The sequence below is a fragment of the Eptesicus fuscus genome, chromosome 4 (genome assembly GCF_027574615.1).
Source record: "Eptesicus fuscus isolate TK198812 chromosome 4, DD_ASM_mEF_20220401, whole genome shotgun sequence".
NCBI lineage: Eukaryota > Metazoa > Chordata > Mammalia > Chiroptera > Vespertilionidae > Eptesicus > Eptesicus fuscus.
Genome location: NC_072476.1, coordinates 26,021,843 through 26,042,894, shown reverse-complemented (window position 1 = coordinate 26,042,894; position 21,052 = coordinate 26,021,843). Strand labels below are relative to the sequence as shown.

Below are 21,052 nucleotides of genomic sequence, written 5' to 3'. Positions count from 1 at the left end.
ATAAGGCATAACATTTGTATAATGAGGAAGAAACTGGCAACTGCTTTCTGAGAGATACAGAAAAAGAGCTTTGGAATCAAAAAATAGTCAAAAGCTACTTCCTGTTATAGGAAAAAAGGAAAGCTGCTTTAGTTATGAATTTTGGTAAAAAGGTCAATTGTACCATCCCATATGGTACCCACTAGGCATGTGTGGCTATTTAAATTTAAATGAATTAAAATTAAATAAAATTTAAAATTCAATTCCCTTGTCACACCAACCACAGTTCAAGTGTTAAATAGCTACATGGTTAGTAGCTGTATGAGTTACATGGTGAGGCAGGTATGTGGCAAGGTATCAAGTAATAAGTATTGGGTTAGGTGTTAGATATACAGTTAGTAAACTGTACTGTATAATGCAGATATAGAACATTCCCACCACTGCAGAAAGTCCTACTGGACAGAGCTATAGAGATGGATGTATATGTGGCTCCTCTCACTATTACCACCAGTACACCACTCACTCCACTGCTGCCTTCCATCCACAGAACGCTGACTCTAGTTTGTAAGTTCCCAAGGGAAGAATGCTTCCACCATATTCCAGAGAAGATGTATCAATGAACAATTCTCTATGGTGGTTTTGCACCTCTTAACTCAACTTTAGTTCCAGACAATCTATAGGGCAAACAGCCTTGGAAGATAGGGTATATCCATCCAGTGTAGAGGGCGGATTTGCTTTTTGACCAGCAAAATAAAGATAATGTCTCCCAAATGAAAAGATGCTCAACATCACTAATCATCAGAGAAATGCAAATTAAAACCACAATGAGATACCACCTCACACCTCTGAGAATGGCTATCATCAATAAATCAACAAATAACAAGTGTTGGTAAGAATGTGGAGAAAAGGGAATCCTCGTGCACTGTTGGTGGGATTGCAAATTGATGCAGCCACTATAGAAAACAATATGGAGGTTCCTCAAAATATTAAAAACTAGTAGCCCGTTTGCACGATGATTCGTGCAATAGACCTTCATACACCTGGCTGCCTGCACCAGTTTTCTGCTGGCACTGGGGACCCAGGCCTTGGCTGTGGCCACCGCCTTCTACCTTCTTTCAGGATCCCGGCTTGGCCCTGGGTGGTGGCCTTGGGCTGGCTGCACCCAGCATCCCTGCTACCCGATCTCAGGAGCAAGCCGACCCCCCAGGTCGGCTCGCTCCTGCCATCGATGGGAGCAGGCACCCGGCTGGCGCCCAAGGCCCGGAAAGCCCCAGGCGGCTTTCCGGGCCTTTGGCTCCTCCGCACCCCAGCTTCCCTGCGACCCGATCGCAGGAGCGAGCCATCCCCCCAGGTCGGCGCAGACGCTTCCCTGCAATGGTTTCCTGGTGGGCGTGGTTGGTGGGTATGGCTTGGTTGGTGGGCGTGGCTTGGGCGTAGCGAAGGTACGGTCAATTTGCATATTTGTCTATTATAATGAAAGATAGAACTACCTTATGACCCAACAATTCCACTTCTAGGTATATATACAAAGAAATTCAAAACCTTAATTCAAAAGGATATATGCACCCTTATGTTTCCTGCAGCATTATTTACAATAATCAAGATATGGAAGCAACCCAAATACCCATCAATAGATGACTAGTTAAAGAACATACATACAGTAGAATATTACTCAACCATAAAAAAGAATGAAATCTTACCATTTGCAACAATATGGATGAACCTAGAAGGTATTATACTAAGTGAAATAAGTCAGACAAAGACAAATACCGTATTATTTCACTTACTAGTATATATGAAATCTAAAGAACAAAATGAACAAACAAAACAGATTCAGACTCATAGATACAGAGAACAAACTGAGGGTTGCCAGATGTGAGGGGGGTTGGGTGGGCTGGGTAAAACGGGTAAAGGAATTAAGAAGTACAAATTGATATTTACAAAATAGTCATGGGATGTAAAGTACAGCACAGAGAATACAGTAAATAATATTGTAATGACTATGTATGGTGCCTAGTGAAACTAGATTTATTGGGGGGGGGAATCACTTCATAAATTATAAAATTGTCTGACCACTATGCTTCATACTTGAAACTAATATAAAATAATATTGAATGTCAACTATAATTGAAAATTTTAAAAAGATAATGTCTCCCTCCCAGTTAAAGGTAGACAGGTTTGCAAGGAACGCTTTTATAAGATTGGGGGTTTCCTAAGCTCCAGGTTTCTCAGCTGCAACGTAAATGCACTGTGCACCCAGCATTCCCCTGGGCCCACCTACACATCACCCTCATAGCATTTGGAGGGCAAAGGAATCAATGTGAACATAGAAGCTCAAGATGTCTGCTGTGCTTTGTCTTTAACCCAGGAGTCCTGTGCCCTCTGTCAACACTATGAAACTCTGCCAGGCTAACGTGTTAGCTTGTGAGTAGGGTAAAATAGCAAACCCTCCAAAGTTCTTGATAGTGAACTCTATAGCCGGGCTCCTCTGAGCTCCTCATGCCATAGAAACAAACATTCTGTCAGGAACCAAGGGGATCTCCGGGGCATCTCTTAGTACTCCCCTAAACAGCAGTAAAAGTTAGGATTGCAGGAAGGGCCACTATTGGCTCAATTCTTCATTGACAGACTGGATTACCCACCTGATAAGGAAGAATCATACTGTGAGATATTGATGGAACACAAAGGAAACATGGCCTAGTTAGTGAAAGAAAAAAAGTGATAAAATACCAACTATGACCAGGTGACCAGGTACAAATATGAGGAGAGCTGTATCAATCCATAATGTCTTCCTTGCTTTGATATATATGTTCACCCTCTCCTCCAACTAACCTATATAATAAAAGGTTAATATGCAAATCGACCGAACGGCAGAACAACCAGTCACTATGACGCGCACTGACCACCAGGGGACAGACACTCAACGCAGGAGCTGCCCCCTGGTGGTCAGTGTGCTCCCACAGGGGGAGCGCCACTTAGCCAGAAGCCCTGAGCCGGGCTCACGGCTGGCAAGCAGAGGGGCAGTGGCAGGAGACTCTCCCGCCTCTGTGGCAGCACTAAAGATGTCCGACTGATGGCTTAGGACCGCTCCCCACGGGGAGGGGGCCTAAGCCATCAGTCGGACATCCCCTGAGGGCTCCCAGACTGTGAGAGGGCACAGGCTGGGCTAAGGCACTTCCGGAGTGCACAAATTCCAGGCACCGGGCCTCTAGTTTTATATAAGACTAGAGGCCCAGTGCACGAAATCTGTGCACAGGGGGGGGGGGTCCCCTCAGCCCAGAATGCACCCTCTCCAATCTGGGACCCCTCGGGGGAAGTCTGACTGCCGGTTTAGGCCCAACCATTTGGATCGGGCCTAAACCAGCAGTCGGACATCCCTCTCACAATCCAGGACCACTGGCTCCTAACTGCTCACCTGCCTGCCTGCCTGATAGGCCCTAACCGGCCTCCCTGCCAGCCTGATCACCCCTAACTACCTCTGCCTGCCAACCTGATCACACCTAACTGCCCCCCCCCCGCCGGCCTAGTCGCCCCAACTGCCCCCCCTGCTGGACTGATCACCCCTCACTGGCCCCCCTGCTGGCCTAGTCACCCCTAACTGCCCCCCTGCCAGCCTGGTCGCCCCTTACGGCCCCCCTGCCGGCCTGGTCACCCCCAACTTCCCCCCCCGCCAGCTTGGTCACCCCTCACGGCCCCCCATACTGGCCTGGTTGCTGCCAACTGTGCCCCTTGCCAGCCTGGGCGCCCCTCACTGCCCCCACCCCCGCTGGCATGGTCGCACAACGCAGCCTGCTGTTCGGTCATTTGGTCGTCCCTCACTGCCCCCCGTGCCAGCCTGGTCACCCCATTCAGCCTGCTGTTCAGTCATTTGGTCATCCCTCACTAACACCCCTGCTGACCTAGTCACCCCACATAGCCTGCTGCTCAGTTGTTTAGTTATCCCTCACTAACCCCCTTGCCAGCCTGGTCACCCCACGCAGCTTGCTGTTCAGTGGTTTGGTTGTCCCTCACTAACCCCCCTGCTAGCCTTGTCACCCCACTCAGCCTGTTCGGTCGTCCGTTCAGTTGTTTTGGATGTGACGGTCCCTGGCTCTTTATATATATAGATGGGTCAGTGGTAGTTATCCGTATATTACCATTCAGGCATAGGATCTCAAGAGTATTCTCCCTTTTAAAGGCAGAGTGAATGCATCTTCCCTTGTATGTGTAATAGTTGCAACAAGTTAGGCAGAAGCAAATGTTTTACAGGTAGAAGGGTGTGATTAGATGCTGAGTATCCAAAGAGGTAATCTGTGCTGTTAATACTCAGCCCTGCCTGCCCTTCTAAGCAGCGACTAGTAACCCTAACACAGTATTTCTGATTCCCTGTCTGAAGGATTCTGATTTAGACTCCACCAATGAGAAGAAAATGGATTTAGAAGGCAAAAAGGAGAAACTATTATTCATCTCTGGCAGCAGCTGGCAGACACAAGGGCATACAGCAAACATCGGTCTGCAGCAGCTTCCAAGGAAGTTCCTGGGAGACATTCGCTTTAATGTTGCCAGCAGCTCGGGTCACTTGAAGCAGTGTCCTGGGAGTCTAACACTGTTTCATTTTCTCAAAGCAAAGCAGTTCTCTTTGACCTTCACTACCCCAGGTCTTCCAATGGCTTGGTCAGCGTATTAAATCTCTTCTTGCTAAAATATCCAGGGTGTTTTCTGTTTTCCTGACTGACACAGATGGGCAGGGTTTGGTCAGGTGGAGATTAGAGTGGGGAAGAGAAGCAGGACACATTGTATGAAGGTTAAATGGAAAATAAAGCTGAACACGTGGGTCAGAACTTGTCCAGCTAAGGAGGGTCTGGATGAAGACAGAATACAAGCAGCGTAGAGAATAAGAGGGAAGGTTGCTATTTCACAGGAAAGCCTCTCTGCCAAGCTCTCTGAGCAGAGAACTAAGAGAGCAGACAGAGGCCAGAAAGCCAGAGAGGACTTTGGGCTCCACATATTCAGGGAATAATAGCAGGAAGGCTAGTATGGTTAAACTGAAGCCGGAAGAGCAGATCACACAGGGCCTTGAGGACTTGGGCTTTTGTTCTGAGTGAGATGGGAACCCCTGAAGGTTCTGAGAGCAGTGACATGACCTGAAACATCTGGCTGCTGTGTAGAAAACAGACAGTGGATGATGGCAAGAGCGGACCCAGGATAGCAGTTAGGAGATCACTGAAATAAAAAGGACATATTACAGTAATTTGGACCAAGGTATGGCAGTATAATTGGTAAAAAGAAGTTGCATTCTGGATATGTCTCGAAAAAATTTGCTCATGGAATAAATGTGGGAGGGTAATAAAAAAGAAGAAGAGTAAAAAGGACTCCCAAGTTTCTGGCCTGAGCAATTAAAGGATAGTTGCCATTAACTAATGAGTGAGGACTGAGGAGAACAGATTTAGGAGAGGAAATAGGGAATTCAGTTTTGACATGTTAAGTTCAAGATGCTTATTACACGTCCAGCTGGGTATGTTGAGTTAGAAATAATGGAAAGTCACTGTAGGCTTCCAGAAAGGAGCAGCAGGATGGGACCTGTACTTCAGAGATTAATCTGGTTAATGTCAGATAAACTGGGCAGGGAGACAGTGTGGAGAGGTTCACTGAAAGCCAGGAGTAGAGGGAGGAAACTAACTGCACTGCAGAGAGCTTGAATCTCAGGGGTGGCAATAAAAACAGACTGGGGCAGAGGTTCTCAATGGGGCCCACACCATCCCAGGGGGTATTTTGGAAATCCCTGGAACTATTTTTGTTCTCATGATGGTTAGGAGGCACTCTTGGCAATAAGCAGGAGGGGCCAAGGTTTTCACATCTTATGCAACGCTCAGGAGAGTCCAATGCAAAAAAAAAAGAAAGAAAAGAAAGTGGGGAAAAAGTCTACTTCCTTTCAAACTACTCACCAGAACTCCATACTTGTGAAAAACCTGATTATAATTATTTAAACCTAGATACCGACTTCATTTTACAAATAAAGTATTTTCTGCACAATTTATCCATATACTGAATTTTCTAGTAATGCAGCTGCTATACAAACTGAGGAAAGAAGACACCTTTTTATAATGTAAAATTTCGCAAGAAATTTCACCAGTCTGGAAAAAAATGCCACAGAAAACAATACTGTTTCTAGTATTTAAGTCACTAACCAAATAACCGCATATCTGCATAATATGTGTAGGCATCACCTACAAATACATTATAGAAGAGATCTGAGATGCTTTGGTAGACTTGGAACCAAATATTTAATTAGACATGAAATGCAGGGTTCTCACTAATCAAAGTTGTTTTAAAAAGTACTATCGTCATTCTATATATTGTTAATTTTTATAGCACAATGATGAGAAATCTGTCTTGCAATAATTATTTGAAATTGAATTTGCTTATTTTAGGGTTGTCTGTCATTTTTAAATCTTACTCTGAAACTATCACCACACTTCTCTCAGCCACTCTTACTACCATTTCTGTTTCCAATCCATCCTCTATTCCCATTGTCACTTAAAGGATATTGTTACCAAAGTTTTGTTATAAATTAATGACAGAATGCAGATCTCAACTCAACAAGATGTGGAATTTCAAGACAGGCAATATATTTTCAGTAACAATACATCACTACTCCTTCTAAGTCACAACATAGAAATTGTCCTGATTCAACACAGAAATGAAGACCCATTCATTTGCAAGGACATCCGACTTTCTCATTTTCCCATTCTGAAAGTCTGTGACTTGCTGTTGTGTTAGCCCTATTTCAATTAGGGCTATTTCCCTCTTTCCCTGTTATTTTACATAAAATAAGTCTGGCTTGTTTTGTGTGTGTGTGTGTGTGGAGGGGGGGGGAGGTGTTGTTTCTTGTTTTGTTTTTTTCAGAGAGGAAGGGAGAGGGAGAGAGAGATAGAAACATCAATGATGAGAGAGAATCATTGACTGGCTGCCTCCTGCATGTCCCCTACTGGGGATCAAGCCAGCAACTGGGCATGTGCCCTTGACCAAAACAGAACCTGGGACCATTCAGTCTGCAGGCCGATGCTCTATCCACTGAACCAAACTGGTTAGGGCTAGTCTGGCTTGTTATTAATTATTGTACAGAATAACTTCTAGACTGTTTATAAACATCTCTTAAACTTATCCTATATAATAAAGAGCTAATATGCTAATTAAACTGAACAGCAGAATGACCGTCTGGACGACCTTCCGGACAAAGCTGGGGCTGCGAGGGCCGGCTGAGGCTGCAAGGGGCTGCGAGAGGCTGCAAGGGCTGGCTGAGGCAGCTGGGGCTGCGAGGGCCAAGCCCCTTGCATGAATTTCGTGCATCGGGCCTCTAGTCTATATATATGAAAGGCTAATATGCTAAATGTCCGACTGTTCGACCGGTAGCTATGACATGCACTGACTCCCAGGGGGCAGACGCTCAATGCACAGGCATGGAAAAATGAAACAGACTAATGAATCTCAGAGGGAAGGGGGTAGGGAGGAGGGTGGGAAGAGATTAACCAAAGATTTTATATGCATACTAGAGGCCCAGTGCACAGATTCGCACACGGGTGAGGTCCCATGGCCTGGCCTGTGGGGATTGGGCTGAAACTAGCAGTCCGACATCCCCTGAGGGGTTCCAGATTGCGAGAGGGTGCAGGCCAGGCCGAGGGACCCCACTGGTGCATGAATCGTGCACTGGGCCTCTAGTTCATCATAAAAGCTGATGGTTTCATTATCCCTTCTAATGTAACAGTGTCTTAGCATTTCATACAGAAATACAAACTATCCTAAATAATAAAAGGCTAATATGCAGATTGACCAAATAGCAGAATGACTGGTCGCTATGACGCACACTTGACCACCGGGGGGCAGACGCTCAATGCAGGAGCTGCCCCCTGGTGGTCAGTGTGCTCCCATAGGGGGAGCACTGCTCAGCCAGAAGCCCTGAGCAGGGCTCACGGCTGGCGAGCACAGCGGCAGTGGCAGGAGCCTCTCTCGCCTCCACGGCAGGGCTAAGGATGTCCAACTGCCGGCTTAGGCCTGCTTTGGGGAGCAGGCCTAAGCCATCAGTCAGACACCCCCCAAGTGCTCCTGGACTGCGAGAGGGCACAGACTAGGCTGAGGGACCCCCTCCCCGCAAGTGCACATCTCGTGCACCAGACCTCTAGTTTTAATATAAAGTACTTCCTTTTTTCTCTCTTTATGTTATAGCTAGGGGAGAACACTGATTCTTTTAAAAATTATGTAGGTGAGATTATATTTGTAAATCTGTAAATTTAACCTAGCTATATAGTAAAAGGGATATTACAAAATACTGGTTATCAGCAGAAGGCATTGAGTCTGACATTACTGAAAATCACTGGATTGGAAGAAACAAATGTGGGATGTTAGAAGCATTACAAAAAAAAAAAAAAAGACACTGACGAGTATGTTGAATGACAGGTGTTGGAAGTGTCATCAGTTGGAATGTTCAAATCCCTCATGATGAAAGCAGAGGAATAGGAGTGAAAAAAGGAAGAAAAGTTTCTCAGATATCCACAAATGATAGCAACTGGCTTAGGGAGCAGATGGCACTAAAAGGATACAGCAGAGAAATGCTGAGAATATACAATATTCTGAAAACAACAGGCTATGGAGAAGCGGATTCCCTTGGAGAGGACCAGCAAGGCAGTTGAAGTAGTAAGCAAAGGTCAGCTGTGGATTATGGCATTGAGGGCAGAGGCATTCCAGGAAAAATAAAATAAAACAAAACAAAACCACAATGCTACCACTTCACACTCACTAGAATGGCTAAAATTAAAAAGACCTGCAATACCACATGATGGTGAGAATATGTAGCAACTGGAACTTTCATGCATTTTTGATGCAAGTATAAAATAGTACAACCACACTGAAAACAGATTGGGAGCTTCTTATAAAGTTAAATATATAGCTAGTAAGTCCACTCCTAAGTATGTACCAAAGGAAATTAAAATGTACGTTCACAAAAAACCATTGTACGAAAATATTTATAGCAATTTTATTCATTAATAGCCCAAAACTGAAAAACAACCCAAATGTCTACCAAGAGATTAAAAAGTGATATGTTCATATTACTGAATAGTACTGAGCAATAAAAAGGCATGAAATGATACATACTACAACATGAACAAATCTAAGATACATTATGCTGAGTTTAAAAAGCTACTTGGCAAAAATAAAAACTACACATGATATAATTCCATTCATATGAAATTCTAGAAAAGGCAAAATTAAACTATAGTGAGCGACTAGAACAACTGTTTCCTGACTGTGGAGGAGAGGGTATTGACTAGAAATAAGCACAAGTAAACTTATGGGATAAGAAAAATAGTCTATATCTTTTCTTCTAATCTTTATGTTTATTATTGACACTATTACCAATACCCCCATTTTCCTCCCCTTTGCCCACCTCTACCCAACTCCCAGGCCCCCTTCCTCTGGCCATCACCACACTGTATTCTGTCTCTATGGGTTATGCATATATGTTCTTTAGCTAACCCCTTCATCTTCTTTCATCCAGCCCCCCTCCCCTCCCCTCTGATAGCTAGCTGTCAGTCTGTTCCATGTATCCATGCCTCCGTTTCTATTTTGGAGTGGTGGATAGGGTTTCTTACATCCATAAAAATTTGCTGAACTCATTTAACAAATTCATTCAAAATCATTATATTTTATTAAATGTAAATTGTACCTTTAAAATGGTAAAATTCATTGATTGCATATAATAGCCACACAAAAAGTGCATAAAGACAAATACCTTTGTCCACCTGCAAAGTTTCACACCAGAATGGCTCCCAATCAACTGATAACCTAAATGGAAAAACAGTGAACACAAAATTGAATTGATTCAAAGCCTTATATCAGAAGGTGCTTATAAAAGAAGCAAAATCTTTTTCCATTGCTTAAATAATGGTAGACAACAATCCAGTGGCAGAAATCATTAAAAGTTTAATTCACCAAGATGATAAAACAATTTAAAATGTGTATGCATCTAATAACATACTCTCAAAATACATAAAGAAACAACAGGCTAATCTAAAATCATAGGGAGAGATTTTACTATCTCTCAGTATCTAACAGATCTCACAGACCAAACTCAGTAGAGCTTTAAGATCTGAGCAGCACAGCAAACCTAATCAAGGACACACAGCACTGCACTTAACAACCACAGAAATGCTTTTCAAAGATGCAAGGAACAGCTATAAAAATGAACCACAGGCTGTGCCATAAAGTAAAAGTAAGTAACAATATATTTGAAATGAAGAATCAGCCTGGCCGGTTTGGCTCAGTGTTTGAGCATCAACCTATGAATCAGGAGATCATGGTTCAATTTCTAGTCAGGGCACATGCCCAGGTTGTGGGGTCAATCCTCAGTAGGGGGCATGCAGGAAGCAGCTGATCAATGATTCCCTCTCATCATTGCTGTTTCTACCTTCCTCTCCCTTCCTCTCTGTAATCAATAAAAAATTAAAAAAAAAAAAAGAAGAAGAAGAATCAGAGGGACAACAGGAGATTAAAATAAAGAAATATTACTCAAAAAAGTGGAAAAATCAAATTCTAGGACCTAACGTGAATTTTCAGCACCACTCTACAACCTATCATTTAAAATTTTTGAAACACATAAGACATGAAAAGCACGGAAAAGCCATGCCAAAACAATCATTATTTCCTTTTATAACAAACTAGTAGAGCAAACAAGTAGAACATTCTGACTTCCAAAAACATTTAATAAAGCTTCTCATGAGGCTTCAAGTAATAAGCCATAATTATGAGTCTCTTGCACAAAAAGACTCTTGACTTCCAGACAAATGAGGTAAATGGAGAAATACAGTCTGGATGATGGCATAAGTAGATCAGTGGCTGGTTAAACATCCATGCTCACAGTAATGATTAATGAAACAATGTCAATTTGGATTACAAGTCTCTAGTGGCAACATTACAGGGCTTTGTCTTTTATCCTCTTCCACATTTATGTAAACATCCCGAATATAAATAAACAAAGCACTGCTTATCTAGTTGAAGATGAAACCATGTCTAACTGAATAGCTAATCTCAGATAGAGAATAAACATTTAAAAGATTCCCAGAGAAAATTCTAGTTCTTTTGGATTCCTACATTATGTGTTGTTCATATCACTATTTTAGAAACTAAACTCTATATTATATTAGTTATTTATATCATTCTCTTCCAAGATATATAGGGCTCTACAAAATTTTGCATTTAGCTAGGTATAAAAAAAAAAAACTACACAGTACAGAAACGAGAAACCTGTGGCTGACCACAGTGCCAAGATAATCCAACATGCAGTTGCTTCTAAACAAGATGAGTAACAGATGGTTTACGCTCGCACCTGCAATACCAAAAAATGGATAATAAAATATGTAAAACAACAGTTTTCAAGATAAGAAACGTCAGGCAACAAAGAAGGATGATCCCAGAGATGGAAACCAAAGAAGATGAACCCTACCATTACCCAAGCTTACTGTCTTAAAAGTGTCAAGGCCCTGCAGTAAGGCGGAAACCCACATAAAGCTCAGTGTTCTCCCTTAGTTGAGGACATGGAAATAAGAGTATGAGGAGCCCATATGGCTAGAGTTAGCAGGATTGAGTACCTGAGAAACAAAAGTTACACAGAGATTGAACTCAAGAGTCTGCAGAGGATTCCTATAAGTATTTGCATGAGTCCTGCTTAGTGCATATGCGAAAGAAAAACTACCCAAGAATGGGAAAGAACCATCTGACAGGATTAGAGGTGTACCTGGTGCTCACAGCCAGCTGGGAACTGTGCCAACCAGACAGAAAAACTTCCAGATTCACAAGGCTTTGGGCAGAGTACATAGAAGTATTTTGCCTCAATATGGGGAAATAATTAGCTGTATAGAGCTGGGTCTGGTCTCACCTAACAAGCCATAAAAGATTAAAAGGTTCAAAACTGCTTCCAAGTAATTTATTTTACTCCCAGAACAAAGCTCAAGAATTTTTATAGAAATGCAAAAATATATAGTAACCAATAAGGTAAAATTAGATCTAGCATCCAATAAAAGATTACCAAGCAAGCAAACAGATAGGAAAACATGGCCAATAACGAGGAAAATTATCCAGTAACCAGAAATAACACATATTTTAGCAGATTAGGACATTAAAACACTTATAACTATGTTCCCTAGGCTTGAAAATGTAAGTAGAAACATGGAAGATATAAAAAGACGCAAACTGAACTTCTAGAGATGAAAATTACAATGTCTACGCTACAAAAAAACAAATAAACATTGAATAGAATTAATGGAAGATTAGACATTAGGGAAGAAATGATTGCTAAATTAAATTTGGAGACATAGCATTAGAAACTATCCAAAATGTAAAATGGGACAGAAAAAAAGAATTTTAAAAGATGGAAAGATCAGCCCTGGCCAGTGTGGCCCAGTTGGTGGGGAGTCATCGTGTGCACCAAAGGATTGCAGGTTTGATTTCCAGTCAGGGCACATGCCCAGGTTCTGGGCTCGATCCCCAGTAGGGGGCATGCAGGAGGCAGCTGATCGATGTTTCTGTCTCATCAATGTTTCTATCTCTCTCTCCCTCTCCCTTCTTCTATCAATAAAATCATATTTTTTTTAAAAAGGTGAAAATAAACATCTGTGAGCTGTGGGTCAATTTCAAGTGGCCTATGATATATGTAATTGGAATCCCCAAAGAAGAGGAGAGAGAAGGAGTGACAAAACATATTTGAATAACAGCCAAAATTTGTCCAAATTTAACTAAAACTACAAATCCATAGAACCAAGAAGTTCAACAAATCCCAAGTAAAAGAAACATGAAAAAAAAACTACACTGAGATACACTAAAAAGAAATTGCTCAAAATCAGTAATTAAGAGGAAATCTTACAAATAGCCAGGGTTTAAAAACATTTCATTCAGAGGATCAAATAGAAGATGACTGCAGAGCCCTCATCAGAAGCAATGTAAACAAACAGTAGAACAACATGACAGGAAAAAAGCTGACAACCTACAATTCTATATCCATCAGAAATATCCTTCAAAAATGAAAGCAAAATAAAGTCTTTTTGAGATATACAAAAGCTGAAATATGTCATCACCAATAAACCAACACCACAAGAAATGCTTAAATAAGTCCTTCAGGCAGAAGGAAAAGCTATCAGAGAGGACTCAGATCTACACAAAGGCATGAAAAGCATCAAAAGTGGTAACTACATAAGTTAATATATTGTTTCTAATTATTTAAATATTTAATAGATAATCCACTAAACCGAAATAAATAATAACAATGTAGCATAGGGTTTATAACATATGTAAAAAGTAAAACATATGATAACAACTGCATAGAAGTTAAGGAGAAAATATACTATTGAAGGTTGCTCTACTATGCATGAAGTGGTGTACCACCACACAAAGACATACTATGATATGATAAAGAGATCTAGTATAAAACCTCAAGTAACCACTAAATAACAAACAGTGCAATAAATAATAAGCTAACATCCTATCTAATAAAATTGTAATATGCAAATTAACCATCACTCTGCTACACCCGCAAGCCATGCCCACCAGCCAATCAGGAGTCAGTATGCAAATTAACCCAACCAAGATGGCTGCAGTCACAGAGAGAGCAGGAGGCTTGGGTTTCCCCAGCAATGGAGAAAGCCAAGCTTTCCACACACCCTGGCTGGCCTAGGCCTCCACTCAAGGCTACAAAGTTTCAATTATAGAAGATAAATCCAAACAAAAATGGCGGCAGCCACTGAGCTGAAGAGAGCAGGAGGCTTGAGTTGCCCCCGGAGATGGAGGAAGCCAAGCTTCTGCAGGCCTGGCCTGCCTTGGCCTCCTCTTGAGGCTACAAAGTTTCAATTATAGAAGATAAATAAATCCCAACAAAAATGCCTGCAGCCACAGAGCAAGCAGGAGGCTTGGCTCCGCTCAAGGCTACAAAGTTTCAATTATAGAAGATAAATAAATCCCAGATCCCAGGGCCTCCGCTTGGGTCACCGGGGGGTGTGGCCAGACTGCAAACCACCACAGGCCCCTCACCTAGGCCGCTCCACGCCCCAAGGGAACCCCCACCCTGATCCGGGACACTCTTCAGGGCAAACCAGCTGGCCCCCACCCATGTACCAGGCCTCTATCCTATCTAATAAAAGAGTAATATGCAAATTGGCCATCACTCCAACACATAAGATGGCTGCCCCTATGTGATCAAATATCCTGCCCCCATTTGGATACAAGATGACCGCCATAAGATGGCCGGCAGGGGAGGGCAGTTGGGAGGGACCAGGGGAGGGCAGTTGGGAGGGACCAGGCCTGCAAGAGAGGGCAGTTAGGAGCGATCAAACCTGCAGGGGAGGGTAGTTAGGGGTGACCAGTTCGGCAGAGGAGGGAAGTTGGAGGTGACAGGGCCTACAGAGAAGGGCATTTGGGGGGGGGACCCAGGCCTGCAGGGGAGAGCAGTTGAGGAGGACCAGGCCTGCAGGGGAGGGCAGTTAGGGGCAAACAGGCTGGCAGGGGAACAGTTAGGCATCAATGAGGCTGGCAGGGGAGTGGTTAGGGGGTGATCAGGCTGGCAGGCAGAAGTAGTTAGGGGCAATCAGGAAGGTAGGCAGGCGAGCAGTTGGAAGCCAGCAGTCTTGGATTGTGAGAGGGATGTCCGACTGCCCGTTTAGGCCCAATCCTACCATGATCGGGCCTAAACAGGCAGTCGGACATCCCTCAAGGGGTCCCAGATTGGAGAGGGTGCAGGCTGGGCTGAGGGACACACCCCCCATGCATGAATTTCATACACCGGGCCTCTAGTAGGATATAAAACAGAATTATTGCCCTGGCTGGTTTGGCTCAGTGGATAGAGCGTTGGACTACGGACTAGAGGGTCCCAGGTTTGATTCCGGTCAAGGACACATGCTCGAGTTGTGGGCTCAATTTTCAGTGGGGGTGTGCAGGAGGCAGCTGATCAATGATTCTCTCTCATCATTGATGTTTCTATTTCTCTCTCCCTCTCCTTCCTCTCTAAAATCAATAAAAATATATTTAAAAAAACAAAAACAGAATTATTAAAAAATTAATCTAAAAAGCAGGAAAACAGGAAAAAGAAGATAAAAGAACAGGAGACAAGCAAAAAATGAACAGCAACATGATAGATTTAAACATACCATAAAATCACTTTAAATAGTCTATATATCCCAATTAAAAGACAAACATATATATTTTATATATAATAATATTTATGTATATTTAACACTTTTATATATATAAACAGGTTTATATATAAAATCTGCATATACTTGTCTGTCTCCTCTAATAGACTAAAAGCTCCTTGAAGGAGATAATGTATTACGTTCCTCTGCATCGTCATAACCATCACATAAAAGGTTCTCACTAAAGAGGGAGAGAGGAGAGGAAGTCAGTCTATTGACTCTTGTCTTTCTTCCATAGAAAATATAATTCAACAATATTATTTGTACATTCGACTACAGCCTCCTTAATAAGGTATAACCATAAAAATCCAGATATACTTCTAGATAAAACACTTCTAATTAACCCAGCATAATATCAATATGTTCTTTTTTCTGTGTTTAATAATTTTCCCTTAATAAACAATGATTTGTAAAGAAGCCAGTAATGGCATTTCCTTTCTGTATACCTGAGCCACACAGGTGCTAACATCCCAATAAATCACGCAAAGAGGAATTTGCTGGCCGAGGCAGCCAACACACAGTGATCCACAGCAACAAGGCCCCCTAGACAGCTACAACCGGCACAGTCACACAGACGCTGCTAGAGAAGGACTTCACGACCTACTTTCCCCTGGGCAATCCCAATTTTATGCTTCTGCTTTCAGGTATTAAATTAGAATGCTTAAAGCATAGTATTATAACAACAATTCTTAAGGGCTTTCACCTTGTTTAGTAAGGGCTTCTCGGAGAGCAGGAGTTATCATAGCTCTTCTCTCACTGGCTTCATTCTTCACGGTGTTCCTGAACAAACCAGTTTTCTCTTCCTGCTGTTCCTTTTCTCTCTGCGTTAAAATAAAAAGAGTGAAAGCCAGAAATGGTAATGCACAATGAAAAGAACAGCACAGATAGATACAGAGACAGTAAAGCATCAAACAGACTGTCAAATTACAGGGGGAAAGTTAGGGAGAGGTGGGGGAGATAAGAGATCAATCAAAGGACTTGTATGCATGCATATAAGCATAACCAATGGATGCAAAACTCTGGGGGGTGAGGGCATATATGGGAGTGGGGTGGGGGGTGGCAATGGTAAGATATGTACACATATAATACCTTAATAATAAAAAAATTGAAAAAAAAAAATAACAGCCCAACATTCATGAACAGGTAGCATGAACAAAAAGACTCATCATGAACCATGGCCCCACAACCGTTCTCACTAAAATGATCCCATTTCCAGGCAGACAATAATCTAAAGACAAGCCAGTCTTTTTTTTTTTAAGTAGCTACATACACCCACAAAACATAAATCAATAATCATGTATCTACATGTCAAATATTTTAGCACACTGAGTACAAACCGCTACATAATTTCAGCAAGTTATTTCTCTGAGGTTCAATTTCCTCACCTGAAAAAGGGGGAAAGTAGTATCTATGGAGCAGGAATGGATTGAAGATTAATTGAAATAAAATCACCTGGCACAATGCCTGACACATAATCGAGTTCAATAAATTATAGCTACTGCAGGTTACTGAATCTGCAAACCCCGAATACAAGTCAAAAAAAGAACTCTGGGCTTCCCAGACAACCGTCTGCTCAGAGACCAAGTTACTCCACGACCTCCACCTGATGCCCCAGTAGCTCCTTTAGAAAAGCAGTCGCCAACCGGTGGTCTGCGGACCACTGATGGACCGTGAGATCCGAAAGGTTGGCAAACGCTGCTTTACAAGATCCCATGAGGAAAATTTGTCTTCACTAACAGGAAGAAATCTGAAGGATAAAACGGATTGTGTTTCCTTTTGACTTTGACCACTAGAAAATTCCACAGCACACCGCTGATCACTGTGTAAGGTCTTATAGTTTCTATAAGTGGCTTCGTATTAGAAGATGAACCTCATTCGGTTTTTTCATGGGCTTTTCCTCTCTTTTTAAATCTTAGTATATGTACATTTAAATTTTTTAAAGTTATCGCAATGTCTTTTTGAAAGATGGTAAAGAGCAAATTAATATTTTCAGACAATACACAAAGTCTGTGCTACACTTTAAAGGAAACACTCATCAGATTTTAATAAAAACTGCAGAAATTCAAAATAATTCCCCTTGACAGCAGCCCTACCACCAAGCCCTAGACTGCCTTTTTCTAATGTCCAGCCCCCAGTGAATCAGTGAGCAGAACTCACAGTAGTACCCTTTCCACCTGAAAATGAAAACACCTCACAGATGACAAGATGTCTGAGATCTGCATCAAACTAATACAGAAGAGAGGACAGTCCATGGTTGAAGCTGGGCAACAGCTGATAGGGATTCAGTCTATCATTCTGTCTACTTTTGTGAATGTTCAATGTTCTCTAGACATAAAACGTGAAACAGACTAAATATTTATTTTAATAGAGAAAGGTAAACAGATGAAATTCAGAGCTAATTTCTCTACCTTCTCTGTTACCATAGGGACTTACTCTGAAGTAGGAACTCAGTGGAAAAGTGCTTTAGAATCAAATGTACCAAATGAGAAACAAACCCAGTTCATTCTATCTGTCCTAAAAGTCAGCATTCCAAACCACTAAATATAATCTAAATGCAAAGTTAAGAGAAAATCTGCTTCTGTTAGTAGAGTTCTCAACTGCATATTTTCAGATGGAATTGAAAAAACTTATAAACAAAATTCATCTGTTCTTATCTATTATAAAAATAACTAGAGGATTCGTGCACATTGAAAGGAAATTAATTAGAAGAAATATTTTAGAGGCGGGCAGGGTGGAGGGGGACCACGGGAGGTTGGCTCCAGGGCATGTCTGGTCAATCTCGCCCAGTCTGGATCGAGAGGAACCCAGCAGCAAGCTAACCTACCAGTTGGAGCGTCTGCCCCCTGGCGGTCAGTGCACATCAGTGCAGTCGAATGGTCGGACACTTGGCTTTTATATATATAGATCAGTCTGACACAGGGCATTTTTGATAAATTAAAAGGATCCGGTTATTTTAAGGTATATGTTTTAAAAAAAAAAGAGTCCTTTGGCTTTTTAAAAGTCTATTTCAGACCTAAAATCAAAGAAGTGAGCTAAAAAGGAAGACTTGCGGTGGAGCTAAAGGAAACAACCTTGACCTTGACCACATTTAAATGTCTGAAATAATTCCGCAGCAGTTACTGTAAGTTGCTACTAATGATGCAAGAATTGAAAGGTGGCAGTATTTACTCTTGAAAGCCACTGTCACCACAAAACATCACTCAGCTTATTTGCTTACCACAAAGGCCACATAAACCCAAAATTGGAGCCAGCCCATGACACTGGCCTCTGAGCATTGTGTTCAGAACTCTACAAACACCCTCTTGTGGTTAAAAACACAAACAAAAAACTTCTGACCATTATGTAATGAATACAATGTACTCTTCAAAGAATGGCATGAACATCATCCATGCCCCATCACTAGAGAAATTATCTATTATAAAATGTGAGTATAACTACTCCAGATTCAATACTTTGGACACAAAGTTTACATGGAAAAAGATCAGAGGCAATTATTAAGAGGCTTGAGCAATAAGGATAAACAACATTTATCATTCTTGGCCTCTATGGCAGTTTGGGCCTATGTTCCATATGTAACAGCAACTTCATTTCTAAAGTGAAATGCAATGGTTCCTAACACCTGCAAAGGAAATGCAACGCACCATTCAAATTCTAATCTCCTAGCTGCAGACATGGTTCACTGTTTGCCTAGAATATAACTACATAGGACCTATGTATTTTTATTTTTTTACTAGAGGCCCAGTGCACTGATTCGTGCATGGGTGGGGTCCCTCGGCCTGACTGGCGATTGGGGCTAATCGGGGGGTGGGGGGGAGAAAGCAGCCGGCTGGCAGAAGGGACTGCAAGAGGTTGGCCAGCCAGCCCCCCACATAGGGGCCAATTGTGGGGGGGGGGGGCAGCTGGCTGGGGGGAGGGGCCATGGGAGGTTGGCCTCAGCAGCAAGCTAACCAACGGCCGATTCTGCGAGGAATCGGGCTCCCTCCTCCCTCCTGTCTGGGTCTGGGGTGCAGGTAAAACAGATTCGGGGCTGTCATGGCCCCAGCAGCACACTAACCAACAGCTGATTCCACGAGGAATTGGGTTCCCTACTCCCTCCTGTCTGGGTCCGAGGTGTGGGTGAACCAGATTCGAGGCTGTCAGTGCGCGTCATAGCTGCCAGTCAGTCGTCTGGTCGTTCTGGTTGTAACAGTCGCTTAGGCTTTTATATATATAGATAGCTGTTATATAGCCTAAACAGAAATAAATGAAGATCCCAGAATTGGTCAACCTTTATTCCTCCCTCTCATGTATACTACATTTAACACGGTTTTAATTCCCAACATACTGGTTTTCCCCATCTGTAATGACACCACTGTTGCCCAAAGCCTTGATTTCTTCTACGAGACAACTGCAACAACCAAACTAAATGGTCTGCCTGTCTCCAACCTCTACTTCTACCCCTTCTCCAACTCTCAAACCTATAACACTTGCCTTGAAAGAAAAATCCCTCTCCAAGCTACTGTTTTCCAACATGCAAAAAGAAAACCCAATTATACACTAACTTCCTAGGCACTTGAGAAAATGATCCTATATAATAAAAGGCTAACATGCAAATAGACCAAATGGTGGAACAACCGAACAATCGGTCGCTATGACATGCACTGACCACCAGGGGGTGCACATGGAACATGGTGGACGTCAGCAGGAGGTGGCAGAGTGCAGAACATGGAGGGCGTTGGCCACGGCGGGATGGTGGAGCAGGTGAGCGGGGACGCCAGACCAAGGCAGGGCGCTGGTCACTGTCATCAGGGCAAGCCTCTGGTGATTACTGAAAATTCTTTGCTCCCACGTGTCGCAGTCCCGCACAGCCCTTGCACCTGCTGCCAGTGCCAGCCCCAACGCTCGAACCCGCTGCCCATGCCTGGCACCAGCCCCGATCGCTCAGGACCATCAGCGGGTGTGAGTGGTGGCTGCCGGCAGACAGGGGACCGGGGGCCACAGCGGGAGGGGCCCGGCAGGGGCGTGGAGGATGGGCCGAGACCCGCCCCTGTGCCCACCGCAGCCTCACAGTCCACAGTTCTTTTCAAGGTGCACAATTCGTGCACTGGGCCCCTAGTTATATATAAGTGGGAAGTTCTTACTAAACAGAATAGACTATATGAATCATATGTAATAAAGAGAGCAAAGAGTGGTACTAATTTTCTTTTTTTTTTTAAAGACATTATACAATATTACCTAACTCATTTTTACATCATCATCCCAGACATCACAGTACCACCCCAAAATTGCCTAGGATTTATAAAAAAAAAAAAAAGGCAAAGTGATTTGTTAAATATCTTAAGGTAAAATGCCACCTAGTTGTGATACTGTTGTAATTAACTAGTTATTAATAACAGAAAAGGAGCAAAGGGAAGGCCAGACATTATAGACATGTTCCCTAGAAAACGCTGGGAAGGGAACCACATACGGAAGATACTTGCTTGTCAATCACACCCGGGGACCGAGATGGTTGGCCAGAATGGGCATGGCCACTGCAAGTGCTCAGAAATTTGGGATATATAATCCTCTGAACAAAGAAACTCACTCCCCTGTTCTCTTGGTTCATCGTGGCACACTTGGCTCATGGCTCATGCTTAGCTTCCTAGCATTCTCCCGTGTGGTCCACAGCCATGTGGACCCCCACACACAATGGCCTAATAAACTGCAACTAGCCTAATGCTGTATTGGACCTGGCTGCAACCTGGACCAGAAACTCTTGCCACTGGCTCTAATTTTAGTCCTACTGAAACCCCAGCTACACTTCTTCTATGACTGGACTAAGAGAAATGGGACTTTGGAAATCCAGGGATGTAATTGCACAGAAATAAAGCTTTCTGTCATACCTC

General features: G+C 42.8%; 1 protein-coding gene across 1 annotated transcript in view; it reads right to left on the bottom strand.

Moving 5' to 3' along the window:
• LOC103286268 (S-adenosyl-L-methionine-dependent tRNA 4-demethylwyosine synthase TYW1) overlaps nucleotides 1–21,052 on the bottom strand; it is a 122,270-nt gene that overhangs the window by 83,051 nt on the left and 18,167 nt on the right. The window contains exons 5-6 of the mRNA XM_028145385.2: nucleotides 15,892–16,009; nucleotides 9,746–9,798 (exon numbers count right to left, since the gene is read on the bottom strand). Coding sequence (XP_028001186.2) covers nucleotides 9,746–9,798; nucleotides 15,892–16,009 — 171 coding nt within the window. The remainder of the gene's footprint in view (nucleotides 1–9,745; nucleotides 9,799–15,891; nucleotides 16,010–21,052) is intronic.